The sequence below is a fragment of the Xiphophorus couchianus genome, chromosome 15 (assembly GCF_001444195.1).
Source record: "Xiphophorus couchianus chromosome 15, X_couchianus-1.0, whole genome shotgun sequence".
In the NCBI taxonomy this organism is placed as follows: domain Eukaryota; kingdom Metazoa; phylum Chordata; class Actinopteri; order Cyprinodontiformes; family Poeciliidae; genus Xiphophorus; species Xiphophorus couchianus.
Genome location: NC_040242.1, coordinates 21228777 through 21248041, shown reverse-complemented (window position 1 = coordinate 21248041; position 19265 = coordinate 21228777). Strand labels below are relative to the sequence as shown.

Here is a 19265-nt window from a genome sequence, read left to right as displayed (position 1 = left end):
GTCTTACATTTGTTGGGCTTTGAGGAGCTCCACAGAGAGCAGCAGGTCTTTTATTTGGCTTTTCAGCTCGTCCTGCTGGGCGCTCTGCTCCACCAGCTCCGGGTGGGCTCTGCTGTTCTGGGAGATGCTGACGTCCAAGCTGGCAGTGGCGGCAGGGCCTGGCTTGGGTTCAGCGAAACCGGGCCGGTAGAGTGGCGGAGACTGGTTGGAAGGCTGTGGATGGAAAAACAACATGAGCAGAAGACTTTACTATAGATACTTGCATCAAGCTCACAATGTCAAGTTTGTGCTGCATGGAGAGTAATTTCTGGTTTCACTTGTGTAAAATATATTTCTAGCAGGCCTGGCCTGCTTCATTTTTTCCCACCAAAACACTTGGGTGCATCTAGGCCTGTCACAATTAGGAATGCACCCATCTATTTCTTTCACTTCCGACACGGATACAGATATCTGGGGTGTAGTATCAGACTATACCGATTCAAAACATCACTGAATTGACTTAAAACATTTATTTTTTTTAAAAATATACAAACATAAATGTACTGAATTACACATTTATTTGATAACTCTGCACCAGTACAACACAATAACATAAACCAATATCTTCACAAGCTTAGGTAACTACAACACAACTTTAATTTGTTCAGTCAGTGCAATTAGTAGTAAAAGTCTTGATTGATTAATTGTTTACCGGAACAGGCTTTGCTAAATCTATATGGTTAGTAAAGATGCAACAAAATGACAAAATGAGCATTTTATGCCATCATTGGACATAAAAGGTAATTTTCACAGAGTGGCTGAAAGTAATGATTATTCTATGAATTGGTTATTCTGCTGATTACTTATCTGCGTCCACATATCTGGTGACGTTGTGTTCAATAGAAGAGTTTTTTCTTATTCAAAATGTACATATGTTTGTTCTATTATCAAATGGCCCTTTTTTGAGTCTGTACACTCCAGTTAGGGATTAATTGATAGTTAACGATTATTCCAATTATTGACTTATCATGATTAATTAAACTTAACAAGTTACCTTTTTGTGTTCTGTTGGCTTGGGTTTGGCACTTTCCTCCTCATCGACCTTGAACACTTTCTCAGCACTCACTTCCTTCGTAGGCTGCAAGTAGACATTTATTCAAATATTAAGTAACAATGTGGGTTTTTTTCTTTCTTGAAAAGGGAAACTGAAATAAACTAAATTTATGCCGGGAGATTTCCTAAAGGCATCCGAGACTGAATTTGGGTCACTTTTAAAAGGCTGATAATTGGCTCCAACCACAAGCTAAATGTCTAACCTTACTTTATAAAAAAGAAGAAATACTGAGATCCTCTTTGAGGCTACATTAGTATTAATGTGATATTCATGTAAAGATAGAAATAAACAGTAGACTCTGTGTTCTTTGAGGTAGTTGTTTACTCCTACACTCAAACCCAGATCAGACTCAAATGTTAAGTCTCATCTATAACTAGTCGGGTTCTTCTGCTTACTGTTGATTTCGGGTCAGAAACTTACTGTCATTATTAAGGATGTTTCTACTTTATTATTTCTGGGCTTCACTCTGTCCATTCCACTAAAAATATTGAGCCAACTTTGAGACAGATTGATTGCAGAGGGGTATCCGACCTGTGGTGATGGAAAGTGACTGTGGCAGACTTTAAAGTTGATTTCAGGGGGAGATAATGATGAGAAATGACACATTAAAACATCCTATAATGGTAAATTATGCAGCCTTTCCTGTGATAGACCAACACAAATTGGGCAGAATGGTGAAGTGGAAGGAAGACAAAATAGTTTTCATCATTTAGAAAGAAAAATATGGATAGAAAGTAAAACTGACTTGGCAAAGTTTACACATCTAGAAAGTGAAATGTTTGCAGAGTTTAGAGAGCATCTACATTTAGATGCTCTCTAAATGTAGAGCATCTAAGTTTGATCGCACATTCTCAATTGGATTTAGTTTTAAACTTTCAGGTTGGTCCGTCACATAAAATTCCAACATAAAGACATTGAAGTTGATGCTTCCGATGTAAAACATCTTTACAAGCATTACAGTTTGTGTGTTCTTGTGCAAATGTTACAAAATTACTTTCTACCACAACCTGTGTAAAAAGTCACTACTTCATTTTCCGTTTGAGCTGTTTGATCAAAGTGTCTGAATGGTTACGTCGGAGTTTCTCACCGACTGTCCTCCAGCAAACTGTCCAGGGAGCCTCCTGCCAGTTACCTTTGGTCTGGAAGTGGTTAGGTGGGAGAGCTTCTCCGACGCAGACGACAATTCATCAAAACTCATCAGATCTTCTGAAATTTTTGTTTTTAAAAGACGTAGAAGAGGAGATGAGGAAAAGAACAACATACCACAGGGAATCAGTTTTATGTGGAATGTTTCTTGCATGATCAAAGTGACATCCAATAGTGACCCTATGGGTTTCCATTTCATTTGAGCGCTTTCTGGCCTGAAGGCAGATTGTTTTACGGTCTGCAAATTAACTTGGGAAACATGGAAACAGAAAAACAAATCTAGAATCTGCATATCCTTTTAGGTTGATGAGGTGAATCACGAAAACATTGTTGATAAAAATGTATAGAAAAACAATAATCCTTGTGTACACCTTGAATGAAAATAAAATGTGACACAAGCGACCACATGAAATGGAGATGACAGTCCAACAGCAACTTCCATTTAGAGTTAGTGGTGCTGAAGAATAAATGAGATTCAGACCAACATTCTCTTTGCCTTTTTTTCACACCTCGGTGTTATCTTAACTATTTGAAACCAGTCATTCAGGGCTTTTAGAAACATTAAGCCATTTTCCACTGAGTTGAAGTCAAATTTACTGCTGCTTGCTTTCATGCTAACACTTTGAACAGAGAACAACGATTTCTAACAACATGAATGAATACCATGCACACACTGTTTGTAGGTAAGAACAGCTGCACAGGTATTTATTTAGGTATGCATTTTCTCTACTTTCCTGGATAATGAAAATCTTCCCCTCAGAGGTAGAGGCTGCAACTTCAACATGTCATTGCTAGTTCCATTGTAAATTTATGATTTGGATAAAATATTTAATGCTGCAAAAATACAAGCCTTCAAGAAAATACTAGAATGAAAGCGTAATATGAGGCCTGTGTTTGAATTATGTGCATATAAAACAACCATCAGGATGTATTTGGACTGGAGTGGTTCGTATTGTGAAATTATTATGGAGCTTTAATTTTCCTTTTGAAGCACATCAGAATTGCTTTCATCCATCACTGATTAATTTGTTTCCTCCAGCATTTTTTCATTACTACAAAGTAAATGTCAACAACCCTTAAACACTCTATGCAAATCTTTCATATTAAAAAGTCTTGCTGCAAATTAAAAATGAATAGCCAAACGCATAAATGTGTTTGGAAAGCTATCAGAGACTTAGTATGGGAAATGTTTTTTTTTTTGTGTGTGCAATAAATGGATAGAAAATCCATTTAAATAAGACATTTAATACTCTTTTCTTCACATGTTCATCAGCAGGACAAGAACTCTGTTTACGGTCATTCAATGTGACAAATGACGTGCGTCCCCGACTTTTCCAATAAAACAATGAAAAGCATTTTGATGTGTAGCAGCACTTTGCACCTACTCTGCAGTAATCGGCTGCAGAAGGAGAGCTCTGGCTGTTATTGCAGGAATGATGGAGTTTTCATGTTTAGTGTCAGTGTGACTGGTTTGTTCGGAGCTGCGCCGACTTTTAGCACCTTCACAGGCTGCTGGTCAGGAGATCTCTGAGGGCCGGCAGGCCTTCAGGTCTGTTTTATTCAGTCATCTGTGATGTTTACCAGCTGCGACCTTTCAGTCTTACGTTCTGTTCTGACACGTCCCTGTTTGTCACTACACGTAGAACCTGCTTCTAAAACATCGCTCTCAAATCTATTTATTCTTCAGTGAAGTCTGCTCCCATTCCCACAGCTGCTGGCTGTGTCATTTACTCTGGCTTTCCTTGGTATCTTTTGTCGTTAAACAACTTTATTCCTTTAATTTTATTGCTCCTAGGGGTCTGAATTTTAACTTTAGTGTAATTCGACTTTTTGTGTACGAGATATTCGATTTTTGTGTTTCAAGAAGAGATGTCAAACTCTAATGTCAAGCCACGCTTTAAAACTAAGTTTTGATAACTTTTAATCACAAACTGACCTTGTTTGAAACAGACTGATCGAAATCACTCGGAGGAGTTTGATCATATGCGCCGGCTATCAACGGGGAAAACGGGGTCAAAATTAGAACTTCAATTCAAGATGGCCGAATTCCAATTTAGTACATATCATGAGTTTCAGAGGGTTTTCTGTAGGCCTTGGGCCACAGCTGTGCAATAAAGTAAGGTCAATGTGGGAGGATATATTGAAAGTTGCCCGTGGGCGCTGTTGAGATGTTTGTTGACATTTTTCCAACTCTATTAAAATATGTACTTTTCACCCAAGTCTGATGCGCCCACCAAGTTCTGTGAGTTTTTGTAGGCCTCCAAAAAGTCAATTATTTGCTGGAAGAATAATAAGAAACACTATGATTACAATAGACCTCCACAATGCTTTCACTGCAAACTATATTTTTTAATTAAATTCTTTTATAGGCCTATTTTCTACATTTTTGCTTTTTTCTACCACAATTATCATACTTTAATCTTGGGAGCAGCAACATTTTATGATTATAGGATGTTGGGACTGTTTATGTCACCATCTTCTCAGCTAAAGAGTAACAATAGTACATTTACCTACATCCACAGTTCACCTGTTTCCCGCTGATAAACTGTTGTTACTTATTCTTACACTCTTGACAGTAAAATTGTGTAGCAGAAACAGCAGCAATAGAAGTGAAAGAAAATGGCATTTTCAACCTCCTTTTGAAAAAGGAGAATGAAAAATTAAACTCACTGGGAAAAGAAGGATTTTTTTCTTTTACCTAAAGGTTTACTAGAAAGCATGCAGCTTACCATGTGCTTCAGAACAATAAATCCCTGAGATCCTGAGGATTTGGATTGTTGGGATGATGTTTTGCATACATACCTGCATCAGCAGGCTTGTCACCCCTTTCTCCAGGCTGCGTTTTGGGTTTAGTTGTCAATACTGGCTCTAAATCCAACTTTGGTCGTGGAGAAGGCGCCTCAAACTCTGACTTTGGTCGTATAGAAGGTGGCTCTAAATCCAACTTTGGTCGTGTAAAAGGCACCTCTCCGTTGTGCCTGCAGGCAAAAAGAAAAAACGGGAGGCAATAGTAAGTAAAATAAAAATACACAAAAATGTAATTCTGCTGAACTGTCCAAAATACTGGTATTTTTTATAACAGACATTTTCAGTCTTGGTACTGTGTGTTGTCACTTGTAAAGGTATTACACTTTAGTCTACAATAATACACAGTTCATGCATAAAATATAAACAAGGTTCTACAGTTCTTTCCAGACAACCACAAAAACTAGAAGCAAGCAGATACCAAAAACAGATAAAGCATTGATAGAAGGCAAAATGTCAAAACTCAGGAAAACTTACTAAAATCTGATTACATGTCAAATCCATGTTTATCTTACAGTCAAATGGAAAAGTTTTCACTACATTCCCACAGGGGGGATAATATGCAGATCTTTTAGATAGTTTTTCTTTATCTTACCTGTACATAAATCAACATAAAATTACATAAATAAAAAATGAAGAGTGGTGGACACATTTCACATGTAAATAACCAACTCAAATTACAACATAACTAGTACAGAATCACCCAAATGCTGGACATTAAAAAAAAAATTTTTTTTTCCCCAATTTAACCTTTTCAAATTTTGTGAGGTTCAAAATACATGAAAAGGTTATTTTTCCCATCCTTAGTAAACAATATTATGATCTGATTTCAGGGATCCAGAATTTATGCTTTAGCCATTACTTTGTGATAGCTTTTTGGGCCGCTAAGCTTAAAATACCAAAGAATTTAGATGTCCGAGATTACTTCCATCTCTATATGAATAAATGTCCAAACAAATTTGGAATCTGTGGACATGATCAAAGCGAGTGAAAATATTTTACTCCTCAGATTCTCCAGCAGCTGGAGGAAAAATAATAATGTTCACTTTGTGCAGGTTTGAAGAAGAATCGCCACCTCTTAGAACAAGTGATTTTCCACTGGACTGCACATTGTTGACATCAAATATGATTAGTGATTACATAATTTACTTCTCACTTCTATTTTTGTTTAATACACATTGTGTGTAGTAGGGCTGGACTATGAAACAATAATGTATTGTGATAGATATGTGTTCAATTTCAATAGAAAATACATTTCATAAAACATAGAATATTCACTGAAGTTTGATCTAGAACTGCACAGCATTCTGGGAGACGTAGGCACTGTGGAAAGGCTTTAGCTGTTCAACCTCTCATTGCTAGCTAAGTAAGGTTGGTGGCATCAACTCACTCACTCTTTGGTAACCTAGCAACAACATGTTGAGTATATTCTCACCATCATGCCTCATAACAGCCTAAAACAACAACAACAAAACGGCATGGAGTGAAAATTATTTCAGATATTTAAAACAAAAAACTAATCAATAATTATAAGAAACACTTATATTGTGATACATTTTTCAGCCATGTTGTCCAGCCCTTGTGTTTAGACATTTATCCTTCAGGACAACCGTACACAATCTTGAAATTAGTTTAAATCCTAAATCTAATTGGTGATAATATAATTATTTCTTAACAAAGGGACACACTTTTTTGGCTTGTTGTCAAAACTCATCCAGGATTTCTGTACAAAAGTTACTTCTTCGAAAACACGCACCTACTGTACATTGCTGCTTAGTATGATCATTAATGGGCCTGTAGGTTACTTTATCTCCCTTGTGTTTTTGGTGCTGCACCATGGAAAAGAAAAAGTGTTTCTGTTGCTGTTAACATGTACAGTTCTTGCAGGAGGCCTAGAAGGTCGCTGGCGTATCCCTACTGTGTGTCCAGGTTAGGTTTCAGAGAAGAACTTGACATGTTTCGTTTGATTTTGCTGTCTTTTTTTTTTTTTTTTTTACATTTTACATCTACTTTCGATGCCACTCAAGCAGCGAAAATAACACTTTGATTGAGGTAATCCTAGCAGAGCTTCGAATGGATGTTGCACTGATGTGAAGGCTTGTCTGGAATTAGAAGAAGGAAAATGAAAATAAAGTAAAGCCTTGAGGCAGATCCAGAAGCACAATGTTTGACATGACCTGACTTGTTATGAGGCTCATCTCTGTGGGGTTCAGGGCTAAAGTGACTGGGCTGCATGTTTGCACAGACATAAAAGCCCTTTTGATCTCCAGGTTAAAAACCAACAACTGTTTTTGAGAGGAGAGTCTATAAAGTAATATGGAAAGCAACTTAATATTGCTGGAAACCTTATGAAAAATACATAAAACATTGAAAATATGTAGTTTTTCTAACTGTCTCAGTTTCTTTAATTCCCACTTTTCTTTGGTTGAAGCAGACCTTGGCTCAGTTCAAATGCATATGTGAACACCAAGAAGACCAGAGACCGCTACAAAAGTAGGAAGTGGACAACAGCGCAGGCCATTGTGTTTTTTGCTTTTTAAATAGCCATGTTTCCACTAAGCAAATGTAGTTTTGAAATATCAAATTGCACAATTATATGGCTGGTTATGTTTCCAACATAACTACTGTCTATGTATTTAGACATTCCCATCTTTAATATTCATAAAACATTCTTCGCTTTGCCATTGTGTCCAATAAGCTGACGCAAATGGAGAACCAGCAACCATCAAATTCCACGGTTAGTGGCTCTCTTAAAAAACCTGAAAGGGTTAGATTAGTCGAAGCTTTACCTTCCATTTCCTAGAGTGGCTTTAGGAAGATTATAACACAGAAGCCTGTTGTCATATTGCAGCTCAACCTCACAGAGGTCAGTCGGAGATTTTCAGATCAAACAGATAAACAGGAGCATCACAGATGCTGTACATACTTGATACTTAATGAGGGACCGACGGGCTTTTCTGGCTTCTTGGGTGGAATGGGGACCGGCTTCTTGGGTGGGGTTGGTGCAGGAGGTTTATAGAGTTTCGGCTCTGGAGTGTGCTTGTCACCTGAAACACAGTCACAATGGAGGGAAAAAAACTTGCTAAATGAACTGTGTTTTACCTTTCTGCCTCTAATGCCTAGTAATTTAAGAGAAGCGATGGAAAGACATCTGGCACAGCCTTATTTATGAAGAGCTAAATGTATCAATAACAAGGGGATCTGCTGATGTTTATCAGACACTCAACTTTCAGTGAACCTTTTACATAAAAAATGAACTAATCTTTTGCTTGAATTGTTTTTTCAATTTTCAGACCGTTGCTTATAAACTACTCTGTGCAAAAACAGCAAAAGAAAACCTGTAGAAGCTTAACTCGGCAACTCTGGGAAACAATTCCAACAGAAAGTCAGGAACCACCAGTGACGCTCAGGTGAAAACTGAAACAGTGGGACAGAGAGGAGGTGCCATCATTGCTTTTTTCCCAATGACATAACTGCTAATCTGCTGCTCTCCCATTTTAAACAAGCCTTGTGGGATAATTCAAGATGAGCTCAGAGAAGTGCGGCGCAGACGCATGGAAGGACTGAGTGTTCAGTCAGAGATGTAGAGTGAGACAGAAAAAGATAGAGACAAAGATAGAGATATAGAAAAAAGAGAGAGAAATAGAGAGAAATAAATTAAGATAAAGAGATGGAGAGAAAAAGAAAGCAACAGAGCAATAAAGATAGAAAGAAAGAGATGGTGAGAGGGAGAAATCGAGATAGATGGAGATACCAACAGAAATAGATAAATAGAGCTAAAGAGACTGAGAAAGATAAAGAGAGAAAGAGATAGAGACAGAGATACAAATAGAGACACATTTTTCAAATTTGGTATTTTGACATGTGTTATGATGACCAAGATTTAAATTAATCTTTTTGTCAGACAAATGGCCTTTAGTGCACTGTTCGGCTCAAACTGGACGGAAATGCTTTTCAATCTTCAAGTGACTTTACATGTAAAAACAAAAAGAATTCCCATCTGCTACTGTAGTGTCTCTTCAACACCTTTCTTATTCTGGGAAATTCAAAAGCTATTTTACATTTGCTGTTGTACCAAACCAAAACTAATCTTGGCCCAAAATAGAGGTAGTTTTACATGCGTTTGTTGATGTGGAACATCAAAGTGTGACAAAGATGCAGGAACAGAAAAAATGCAATAAGGTCAGGGGAAGTGATGTACGATGCCATTTTTCATGGCATCGTATGCGCTGAGCTGTGACTTATGTACACTATTACACCCACGGACAAGCATAATGATAAACTGCATTTGTGTCATTATTAAAGAACTGAATCTAACACGAGTAAACAGAGAAAAAAAAAAAGTAAAGAGCCAATAATGTGTCCTTGGGGGACTCTGCATGTGATGAGGTCTGATAGTCATAAAAACTAACTGAGCTTGACAGCAGATTTCCTGTATTTTAACTAAAATCTAACCTGTTTTTAGATGTAGTGCTTCACCACCACAACGCTGCAGTTAAGGAAAGAGAATTACAATAAATGTAGCTAGAGGACTTAAATGAACAAGTTAAAAGTGAGCACTGAAAGAAATGTGAGCAGGAAAGGTTGCATGTGGTATTAATAGAAACCCAATGTCTGATCACCACAGATGATTAACAAACATATTTTTGATTCATCTTGGTAGATGAAGTTCAAAAAGTGGAGAAGGAGGTTTTTATAATTTCAGATATATTAATTAAATGATTTATTTTCCTTAGAAATGGACAATAACCAAGATTACTTTAAATTGCTGTTAATATTGATGTTTGTCTTCCATCAGAGAAATTCAGTCCTGAACACTGCACCAAAAGTGTGACACGTGTCTAGCAGATAAAAAGTGATGCTTGATTTATAAATGATGACAAGGTGAAACTGTTACAAAAGAGAAAGCTGACCTAATTTAAAATGTCCTCCAAGGCATACAATGTTACAGGATCATCAATTCTGCTTCCCAAATTTCTGGAAGCTCAGAAGTAAAAAGGCTGATTCTGTCAGCATGGAGGAAACGTTCTACCAGTCTGAAGGGTTTTTAAAAAAATTTTTTTTAGATGAACTGGCAGTGAAAGTGCTGGGTTTGACCATCGTTTTCTGGATGTAACAGGGCAGCTGGGAACAGATTCAAGAATTTTCCCTAGCCTACAATAAAAGAAACCTGGTTGTTGGGTAACAAAAAAAGTAAAGTTTCACCATCAATCATCATTACTATAAGTACAGCTAGCAAGCTATTAGCCACATGTCTGTAACACAATAGATACTAACAAACAGCTAAAATCTCTGTACGAGTATCAAGAGTAGAACTACAAACAGTTATGATATTTACGCAACAAGCATTAAACAGTATTTCTAAATTTAATGGGACTATATTGTATTTTCTTAAGTTTATGTGTCAAGCTTAGGGCTGGGCGATAAAACGTTAGCAATATGTAATGCGAATTAAGTTTTTCTCAATAGATGTGTGAGAAATGGTTGATATAGTAATATGTAGAAAAGATGATTGTCCAATGATAAGAGTTCCTCTGCCCTGAACCAATCATGAGGCTGGAATTTAGTCACGCAAAGTTAAGTTGACACATATAGCACAGTAACAGGTAGACATGCTAACGGCTAATGTTTGTGCAGCTGTAGCTTCTTACTTCAAGAAACAAGTAGGACATGAAAGTTAAAAAAAGAGGGGAAAAAATGAGTGACCCGAAGGAAGAAAAGACGGACTACACAGCAAATGACATGGAGGTGTTTTTGCCATTTAAAGTCAGACAAACAAAGCAAAGTAGCGCCCACAGCAAATTATCTAGATTATCCTTGAAACCTCCTCTATTTTGAACTGAGGATATAAACAATTGTCTTTATTCTTTAAATGTTTTCTTTTATTCCTTATTCTTAAAAAAAAAAAAGCAATATTTAAAATAGACAATACGAAAGGAGAGATTTTGAGAATTTACATTTTAATGCCTATTCTATTTGACATTAGCAAAAGAATGTTCCATTTCGTTCTCCTGTAACGTTTGAAGAAATTAGATCAAATTATGCTTATTTATCCAAAGCAGCTGTATGATGTTCAATGACATGTTTAGCATATAAAAATGCATTTTTTGAAATCAAAAATAACCTTTTGAAATTTTCATATCTCACTCAGAGGTACCAGGTATCATTATAGTTTGACAAATATAGTTCTATTTTATACTATTGTGAAATTTTTTTGTGTGTCATTACAACTGTGACAGGTTTTGGTTTTCTGTTTCATTTTAAAGAATTAGATCAAGATACACATTTGTCTGAACTTTGTGTATAACTACCATAAAACCATAGTATTTTCACTTTAGCAAATTTTAGTAATTTTAAAACCTTTCTAAATTAGAGAATTTTAAATATGTAAGACTAACAAAAATGACAAAGGAAACAGAAAAGTTTAACCTAACTATACATTTAACTTACAATATTTAAGCAACAGTTATCTATTGAATCAACTGTAAACCTTATTTTAAATTAATGCTAGCAAATAAAAGGCCAAGGTTTGCAGGTGGCAGCAAAGAGAAAAACCACCTCCATGTTTTCAAAAAGATTGTTAAAGTTTGGAAAGATATGCATCACTAAAGCACCAGCTTCAAGTGAAAGCACATGAAAGTGAAGTTTGTTGACAGCCCGCAGAGATGAATTCAGACAAAAATGTCAGCTGCTGTAAAGAGATGGAAGGATGAGAGGAGACAGTTGGGACCGGGAGCCCAGTTGTACCTCGCTCATCTGGTCTGAAGTTGATAGACTTCCTCTCCACGGCCGGGGGTTCTGGCTTGGAGGCTGAAAAATGAAACATGATACAGAGAGTAACCTGGACGTCCGACAAGACTCAAACACTTGACAGACAGTGAGGGGGAACACACACAACCACAGGTGATTTACATTAGAAACTGGTCTCACCCAATGAGACCAGTGTTCATTTGAATCTGCTCAGCAGTTTTGTCAGAAAGACATTGAATAAACAGGAAGTTTGCACGCAGAAATCGTTCTCTCTGGTGCCCACAGCAAACTGGAACACAGTGCATGTGTAGCTAGGCTGTGAATGAAATGATGCGACGCTTATGAGCCAAACAGGAAAACCTCAACGTGTGCGAGCGTGCTGCTAACTGCAAGAGGTGGTAAGGCTGTTTTACAGTAAGGGACAACCATCTAAAATTTGCACCATGGCATACAAAACTATTATATGTTGCACTTTTGAGTCAAATTTCCACTCTGGAAGATTAGATCTTGTTCAATAGTGATGTTAAAATGTTAAAGGTTAAGTTTTTAGGCTTGAAATAAAATTTCTTAAAGGTTTATTAAATGTATTTTCCTAAAGGTGGATCCACATCAGGCCTCCTTCACATCATACTAACGGCTCCCACATGTCAATCGGCATTTATTTATTGTAGTTGCTTTCATCATAGGTGATGAAAATTGCATAATTTTGTTCTCCTCCCCTGTTTGCGGAAACATGTTACCAACGTTACAACCAATGTTACATTACCAACGTAAAGTGATATTGTCCAACAAAAATCCTAAAATCATACATGTTTACCAGCCTTTTTTTGTCTTATAAAAATATCTTGAAAAAAGCTTCAATGTTTTAGCAAAAATTGCCTTTTTGAGTCTATTTATTTTGGCAGAGCTCTGTCTGATGTGTTCTGTGATTGGTCAGAAGTTTGTGGCTGTGTTTTACACAGAAATGTGCTCGGACATAAATGTTGACATTTTGCTTCAACTAGTGCGCTTCCACTATCCGCTTTTGTATCTGCAGGGGACATAAATACTTCTGAGGAACATTTATCAAACCATCGTTGTGTAATTATGTGAGTAATTATGCACATTGATGGAATTTATTAATTGATTGACTGTTTTTATTTAAATGGGACAGTGCATATTAATGAATGTACAATGTTGTTGTAAATCTACTGGGTTTAGCAAAATGCTAATTTCCATCTGTACTACCAGAAAACAAACACTATATACAAACACTCATACAATTTTATACAAATAGGAAATATAGTAAAAAAAAAAAAACTATAGACCCTTTACTGCATGACCTCACCCATCTCCCTGCTGGAGGGCAAAAAGGCAGCTTGCCAACGATGACTACCAGTGTTTTCATCTATTATCAACATAATGTGCTAAATCTTAAATCCACACATGATTTATAAAAGAAAAACACAGTGCTTTGCTACTAAGTGTCAACACTAAGACTACTAGATAAGGTCAGGAAAACGTTTTGATTAAAAAAAGAAAGTGAGCGAAGTAGTTCAGTTATGCTAGCTTGACTTTGATAGCCTTAACTTGTAGATATGCTGTGGTATTCAATGTGTTTTGGTTCAGTTTAAAACAGAAAAAATGGCATGGAAAAGTTTGGGAAGCCCTCATGTACTGTGAGATTACATCATAGTGAGGATGCGATGCCTGTGACAGTAAAATTATGAGACCATCGCTGGAGAAATAACTATCTGGTTAATACCGGGAGCACAGAGGTGTCACAGCTGCCTTCATGCTGGAAGCGAGGTTTCACATCCATACTAACAATCCGACGGCATTTGAGTGGAGGTACTGGAGGACAGTCCTAACTCGATGCGACAGCAGGCTTACAGACCTGGTTAAGATCTCCAGTCCTGGAGAGAAAGCCTGCAGTTCAGCATCTGCTTATCCATGCTAGACAAGCCGGTTTGTGCTCTTTGACAAACGGTTTTCTGATGCCTCCCAGTAACTTTTTTTGGAAGTTGTCAGAATACGGCTGACTTAAAACTGGAGCCAAGACACCCCGGTGGAATTATGGATGTCAAAACCGGGAACATCTAAAGAATCCTCAGAAGGAACGAGAAGCCTGAAGCACCCCACGTAAATGTTGTTAGCTGTAGTGACCTGACTTTGACTTGTGAGAAACGACAGTTGGCCTTCCCAACCAGATACACAAGGAAGAACTTTTAATAAAATAGAGAGGTTAAAATGTTCTTTACCTAGTGGAGGCGGTTTCTTTGGCAGTTTCTGACAAAGAAAAAACAGGCAGAAAATGTGTCAGCATAACAAACCAAAAACTGACTTAAAGGTAATAGCAACTGAAGACAAACTGCTGAACTTAAGACAAAATGATGCAGTTTTGAAACTTTTCTTGACAAAAAGTATTAAGTCATTTATTGTATTACTTTTCTTATTAAAACTATCCCAACCATTACATCTGCTTTTATGATAGCTTGTTTTTCCTCAATAGTAATTTAAAATCAGCTTTCCTGTTCAACTCTAATTTATTATTTCTTAAAAAGGGGCAATACTATGTATTTCCAGCCACAATAGTGCCATTTTATAACACAGTTAAGTAACTAAGTTACTTTCAGTTGTTATAAATGCACTATAAATATCAAATATGACTGAAAGAAAACTTGACTTTGTTACTGAATGCCTGGAAATTGGGCCTCTGTCTCTTTAAGAAACTCCTGCTCTTTCTGAAACTTAATCTTCAGGAAGTCATCACAACATGGCTCCTCTATTAACCCTTTAACAATGTTTTTACCACCGTTGCACTGAGAAGTAGCTCCTATAATGAGCTCAACACATATTTCACTAGTTGCTAATTGATGCTGGCTAGTTTGAAGGAGTTGAACGGTCTGTGAGGCAGAAGATTGGAAGCTTGGAAACTCAGAGAAAGAATTTCGTCTTGTAGATCGGTATAGGTCCAACCAGGCGTTTTGCATGGTTGAATGGTTGCCATGGAGATTAACGGATTCCTCAAACATGCATGAAAGAATCAAGGCAACACTCCATGTATGATTTTGATGAGGGGATAACATTATAAGATACAAAGCTAAAAAAAGTACATTAAAATCTCAATTTAACCTTAGCTGCTGTAAGTGACTTTAATAAAAAAAAACAATTACCATATTTATTAAAATTCTCATTATATTGTGACAGCATAACATAAAACAAACATGTGAAGTGGAAAAACAACTTTTTCTCATATAAAAATACGAAGGAAAAATTTTCTGGGTCTAATACTTTGGCATAAGCGAGTAATTGTAGCTCCAAGAAATAGTCGAAGCCTACATAACCTTTGGGTTTACTCTTCTGTGAAGATGAATAATATGCATTGCTGTGATCATCATCAATGACAAAGTAACTGCTCAAATTTTAAACGTTATTTTACTACATCATAAAACTCCAGCATAAAAAAAACGCATCAGAAATGACTCTTGCTGGTGTTGCTGACTAAAATATCTTGATTTTCCTGAAGTCAGCCAGAGTCTGTCAGAAAGAAAGTGTGTTCTCAGCATCTTCATCTTACCTCCTCCACCTCTGGCTTAGCCAGTGATTTCAGAGATCCCCTTGGTGGTGGTGCCTGGAACAGAAACAAGAACATCAAATAAAGTTCCTGTGATATGGAAACCAGCAGGAGGGTGTCAGATATAGCTCAGATATTTCACAGGAACACAAAGAGACAGTGAAGAGCGCTTAGTCTTGCACTGGACTCTAATATTAGCTCTTCCATTGATTTTTCTCCCATCCAATAAGTGCTTCATGCCAATCTGCCACCTGATCAACGTCCTATTCTTATTAAACAAAAATGCTATTAAGAATATCAAATAGGAACATCTATATTTGGGCAATCTCTCTGTGATGAGAAATATTCTAGCTATGGACATGTTGCAGCAAGGCATCATGAGTGTTAGGCCCTGACCCAGCTCCCTGCTGGAGGGCAAAACGCTGCTGGCTGACTGACGATGACTGCCATTAGTTTTAGCTGTCAAGTTGTCAATATAATGCGCAAAATCTTAAATGTGATTTATAAAACAAAAAAGGATGCAGTGCTTTGATACCAATTGTCAACACTAAGACTAGTAGATAAGGTCAGGAAAAAGTTTTTGGTTCAGTTACAAAATAAAAAATGCGACCTACACACCAACTCTGACAAATCATAAATAGATCAGATGTTTAAATTAGCTAACATTAGATTAGCTAATAGCAGTGGTAACTAATCTGCCACAGTGGTCACTCAATAATTGCAAAATAAACATCTAACTTAAAATCATAAAACTGTAACAGACTGCATGTTCTGTTCTTTGTGTGGGAAATGTTTGTGTGTTTTTTTGATGTTGAATCCTGACACATATAGTGGTGTTGTTGTCAGTTGCTATGGCAATGAGTCTGTGACTAGCATAGCCCATACAAAAGGCGATAAAAAAAAAGACAAATGGTTTTGAGTTGTTCTTAAATGATTTTTCTGCATTCATTTTCCCTTTCCTGTGGCGCAGAGCACCAAATTAATACCTACATCTGCAGGTTTTATTTAGTACAAGGGATTGCTCTACCGTGACAGTGCAGCTATGGATGGCATGCAAAAGAATAGTGTTTTTGCCCTCCAGCGATGTGCGCATGTGCAAAATTTCCAGATGTAAACAACAACATGTGATGGATCTAAATGTGAGCCTGGTGACTGTCAGGGAAAAGTTATTCATTATTTAAGTAGCAGATTCTAAACCTGAACTTGCTAATTTTCATCTTCATCTCATGAGTTTGTTGAAACTCCATGTGAAGGCAGAAGAATGGAAGGCGCTGATGGGCTCAAACGTCTCACCTCCTTCTCTGCTTCAGGAACGATTGTAACAAAGTTGTTAGGGAAGACCCCATCTCTGCCTCCGACCTCCCCCCTCCACCACCCAGGTTCACCCGTGTCCTGTCAGAGAAGGCATCACTGGAGTCAGTTTTTAAAACGGCGTGCTTTTTATTTCCTAGGGAAAAAATTAAAAGTCGAATTGATTGCCAATTTCTCCTGGGATCCACAAGATGGCAGCAGGTTACCAACCACACACAGTGCTCTTTCAGGCTGTTTCCATCAGTCAGTACAATGAGTCAGTAGTAGCAAAACATGACACTAGAGCTGAAGCTAATCACTATTCTACTAATAAATTATCCAAACAAAAAACTGGGGACTTATTACTTAACCACTTTTATTTTATGCAATATTGGACACATATCAATATGTTTTTTAGTAAATTTTCTATCACTTATAGTTATATTGTACTAACTACTATTTAATACTTTGGATGGAGTAGCTTGTAAACAAATAAGCAATTTCCTCTTGGGGATCAATAAAGTATATTCTGTTCTACTCTAAAAGATGCCTAATAAAAACAACGTAGCATTTCTTTAGTAAACACTTGATCATTTGTAGCAAAGAATGCATCTGCGACAACAACAAAAATCCCTGAAGCAACTTCTCTCTGGGTTCTCTCCGGGTACTCCGGCTTCCACCCACAGTCCAAAAAGGCGTGAGTGTGTGTGTGCATGGTTGTTTGTCCTGTCTGTCTCTGTGTTGCCCTGCGACAGACTGGCGACCTGTCCAGGGTTGACCCCGCCTCTCGCCTGGAACGTTAGCTGGAGATAGACACCAGCACCCATCTCGACCCCTCTAACGGACAAGGGTTTAAGAAAATGGATGGATGGATGGTTTAATAGAATTTCAACTAGGTGAAGCTAAAACTGCCACTTGACGAGTTTGGTTAAAACATATTCACGGACAAAGAAGATTCTTTTCTTATCATTTTTAATGCAAAAGGTATATATTTTTTGCTTAGTTTTGATTTAATTGTTGCTCTGAGTGTGGGCTTCTTTTAGAAAATGGCATTTCTGGAGACTGTATCCTTCGGTTAATTATTAATTGATCACTAATTATTTCAATAATCAATTCATCACTATGAATTGTTCAGCCTTACATGACATTGCCATGTTGTATTATCAAATATTGTGATAAAAATGTGTAATTTATGCAGCCAGTGACTCACTTTCACACTTTTGAAGGACTGGAACTCTTAATCATAATGAATAGATTTTTTAAATACTAATCAGTTAATTTAGTAATTGATTAATCGTTAAGTGGAGTATACAGACATACAGACTTTACTCTAATTTCTTATATATTGCAGAGAAGCCATCTCATATGTTGTAAGCCAGAGGTGGGGACTCGAGTCACATGACTTGGACTCGAGTCAGACTCGAGTCGTTAAAATCACGACTTGAGACTTGACTTGAAAAAATGCTCAAAGACTCGGACTTGACTTTGACTTTCATGCCATTGACTTGGGACTTGACTCGACTTGAAGCTGTTTACTTGAAAAGACTTGATATTTTTTACTCAAAGTCTTAAAATTTAAAACACATTATTTATAAAGTGGCGTCATTAATTAATGTCACTCATTCCGTATCAATATGCGCAGACCGAAACTATGGTTTTCCTCTCTCCTTATGTATGTATGTGTACGTAGCTGCAGCACAACCAATCAAATTAACAGGATTGGACGTTTAAAAAAACGCGGCAAAGCTGCAGAGCTCAGGGAACGAAATACGAAATAACCGCTCGAATATGCTTCCGCGAGTAATTTCTTTTGGCTACGTAGGTTATGAACTTTCGACTAAAAACCGAACTGCAACTTGTAAAACATGCAAGAAGAGAATATCGGATGGAGATGCCACGACGTCCAACTTTGTCCGGCATTTGAAGCTTCACAAAGATCGGTAGGTGGCACTTTTCTTTTGCTGTAAGAGAGCTGACTTTAGCTAACTTCGTGTTAGCATGTGTACTCCGGGTTAAATTGGTGATTATTTACCATAAATCCGGTCCTTCAAATGCCTCCACAAATAATGTGCACCTGTTAGCTCAGGAAGCCGGTGGATAGTGAGCGGGGCTCCGGAACAGAAAGCAGATTCTGGACCTGAACACAGGGAACAGAGTCTCTCTGTCCCATCATGATGATGAGCCGGGTCTAGTATCATCTAAGGATGGTTGGTGTATTTGAAGACATCTACGTTGGGAAATTATATTGACAATATATTGTTTTGACAGGTCAGAGAAAAGAGGAAAAAAACTGCTGTTATGGTTCTTTGTATTGTGCTGTGGAAATGTCAGCATTTTCCTCTTTTTTTATTGAATATCAAGTTTAACAGAACTGGGCAATAAAGTGGTCCAATTTAAAAATGTTTTTTATACTTTGTGTTCAGCTACACATGTTCTATCATTTGAGATAAATACATATTTTAAAACGAACAAATGGTCTATTATTTGAATTTTATGTATAATTGCAAATTATAAAAAAGAAAATAAAATAAAAACGACTCGAAATGACTTGAAATTAAAGGTTCCTGACTTGAGACTTGACTCGACTTTTGCCTGTCTTTACTTGAGACTTGACTCGGACTTGAG

General features: G+C 37.1%; 1 protein-coding gene across 3 annotated transcripts in view; it reads right to left on the bottom strand.

The window, feature by feature from the left end:
- cd2ap (CD2-associated protein) overlaps positions 1 to 19265 on the bottom strand; it is a 53374-nt gene that overhangs the window by 5566 nt on the left and 28543 nt on the right. For 2 of the 3 annotated variants that reach the window (XM_028040018.1, XM_028040020.1), the window contains 9 exons: positions 16644 to 16742; positions 15354 to 15407; positions 14035 to 14062; positions 11792 to 11854; positions 7971 to 8091; positions 5042 to 5217; positions 2181 to 2299; positions 1034 to 1117; positions 8 to 213 (listed from right to left, as the gene is read on the bottom strand). In XM_028040018.1, the coding sequence (XP_027895819.1) occupies positions 8 to 213; positions 1034 to 1117; positions 2181 to 2299; positions 5042 to 5217; positions 7971 to 8091; positions 11792 to 11854; positions 14035 to 14062; positions 15354 to 15407; positions 16644 to 16742 (950 nt within the window). The remainder of the gene's footprint in view (positions 1 to 7; positions 214 to 1033; positions 1118 to 2180; positions 2300 to 5041; positions 5218 to 7970; positions 8092 to 11791; positions 11855 to 14034; positions 14063 to 15353; positions 15408 to 16643; positions 16743 to 19265) is intronic. The other variant, XM_028040019.1, reaches the window with a different exon arrangement.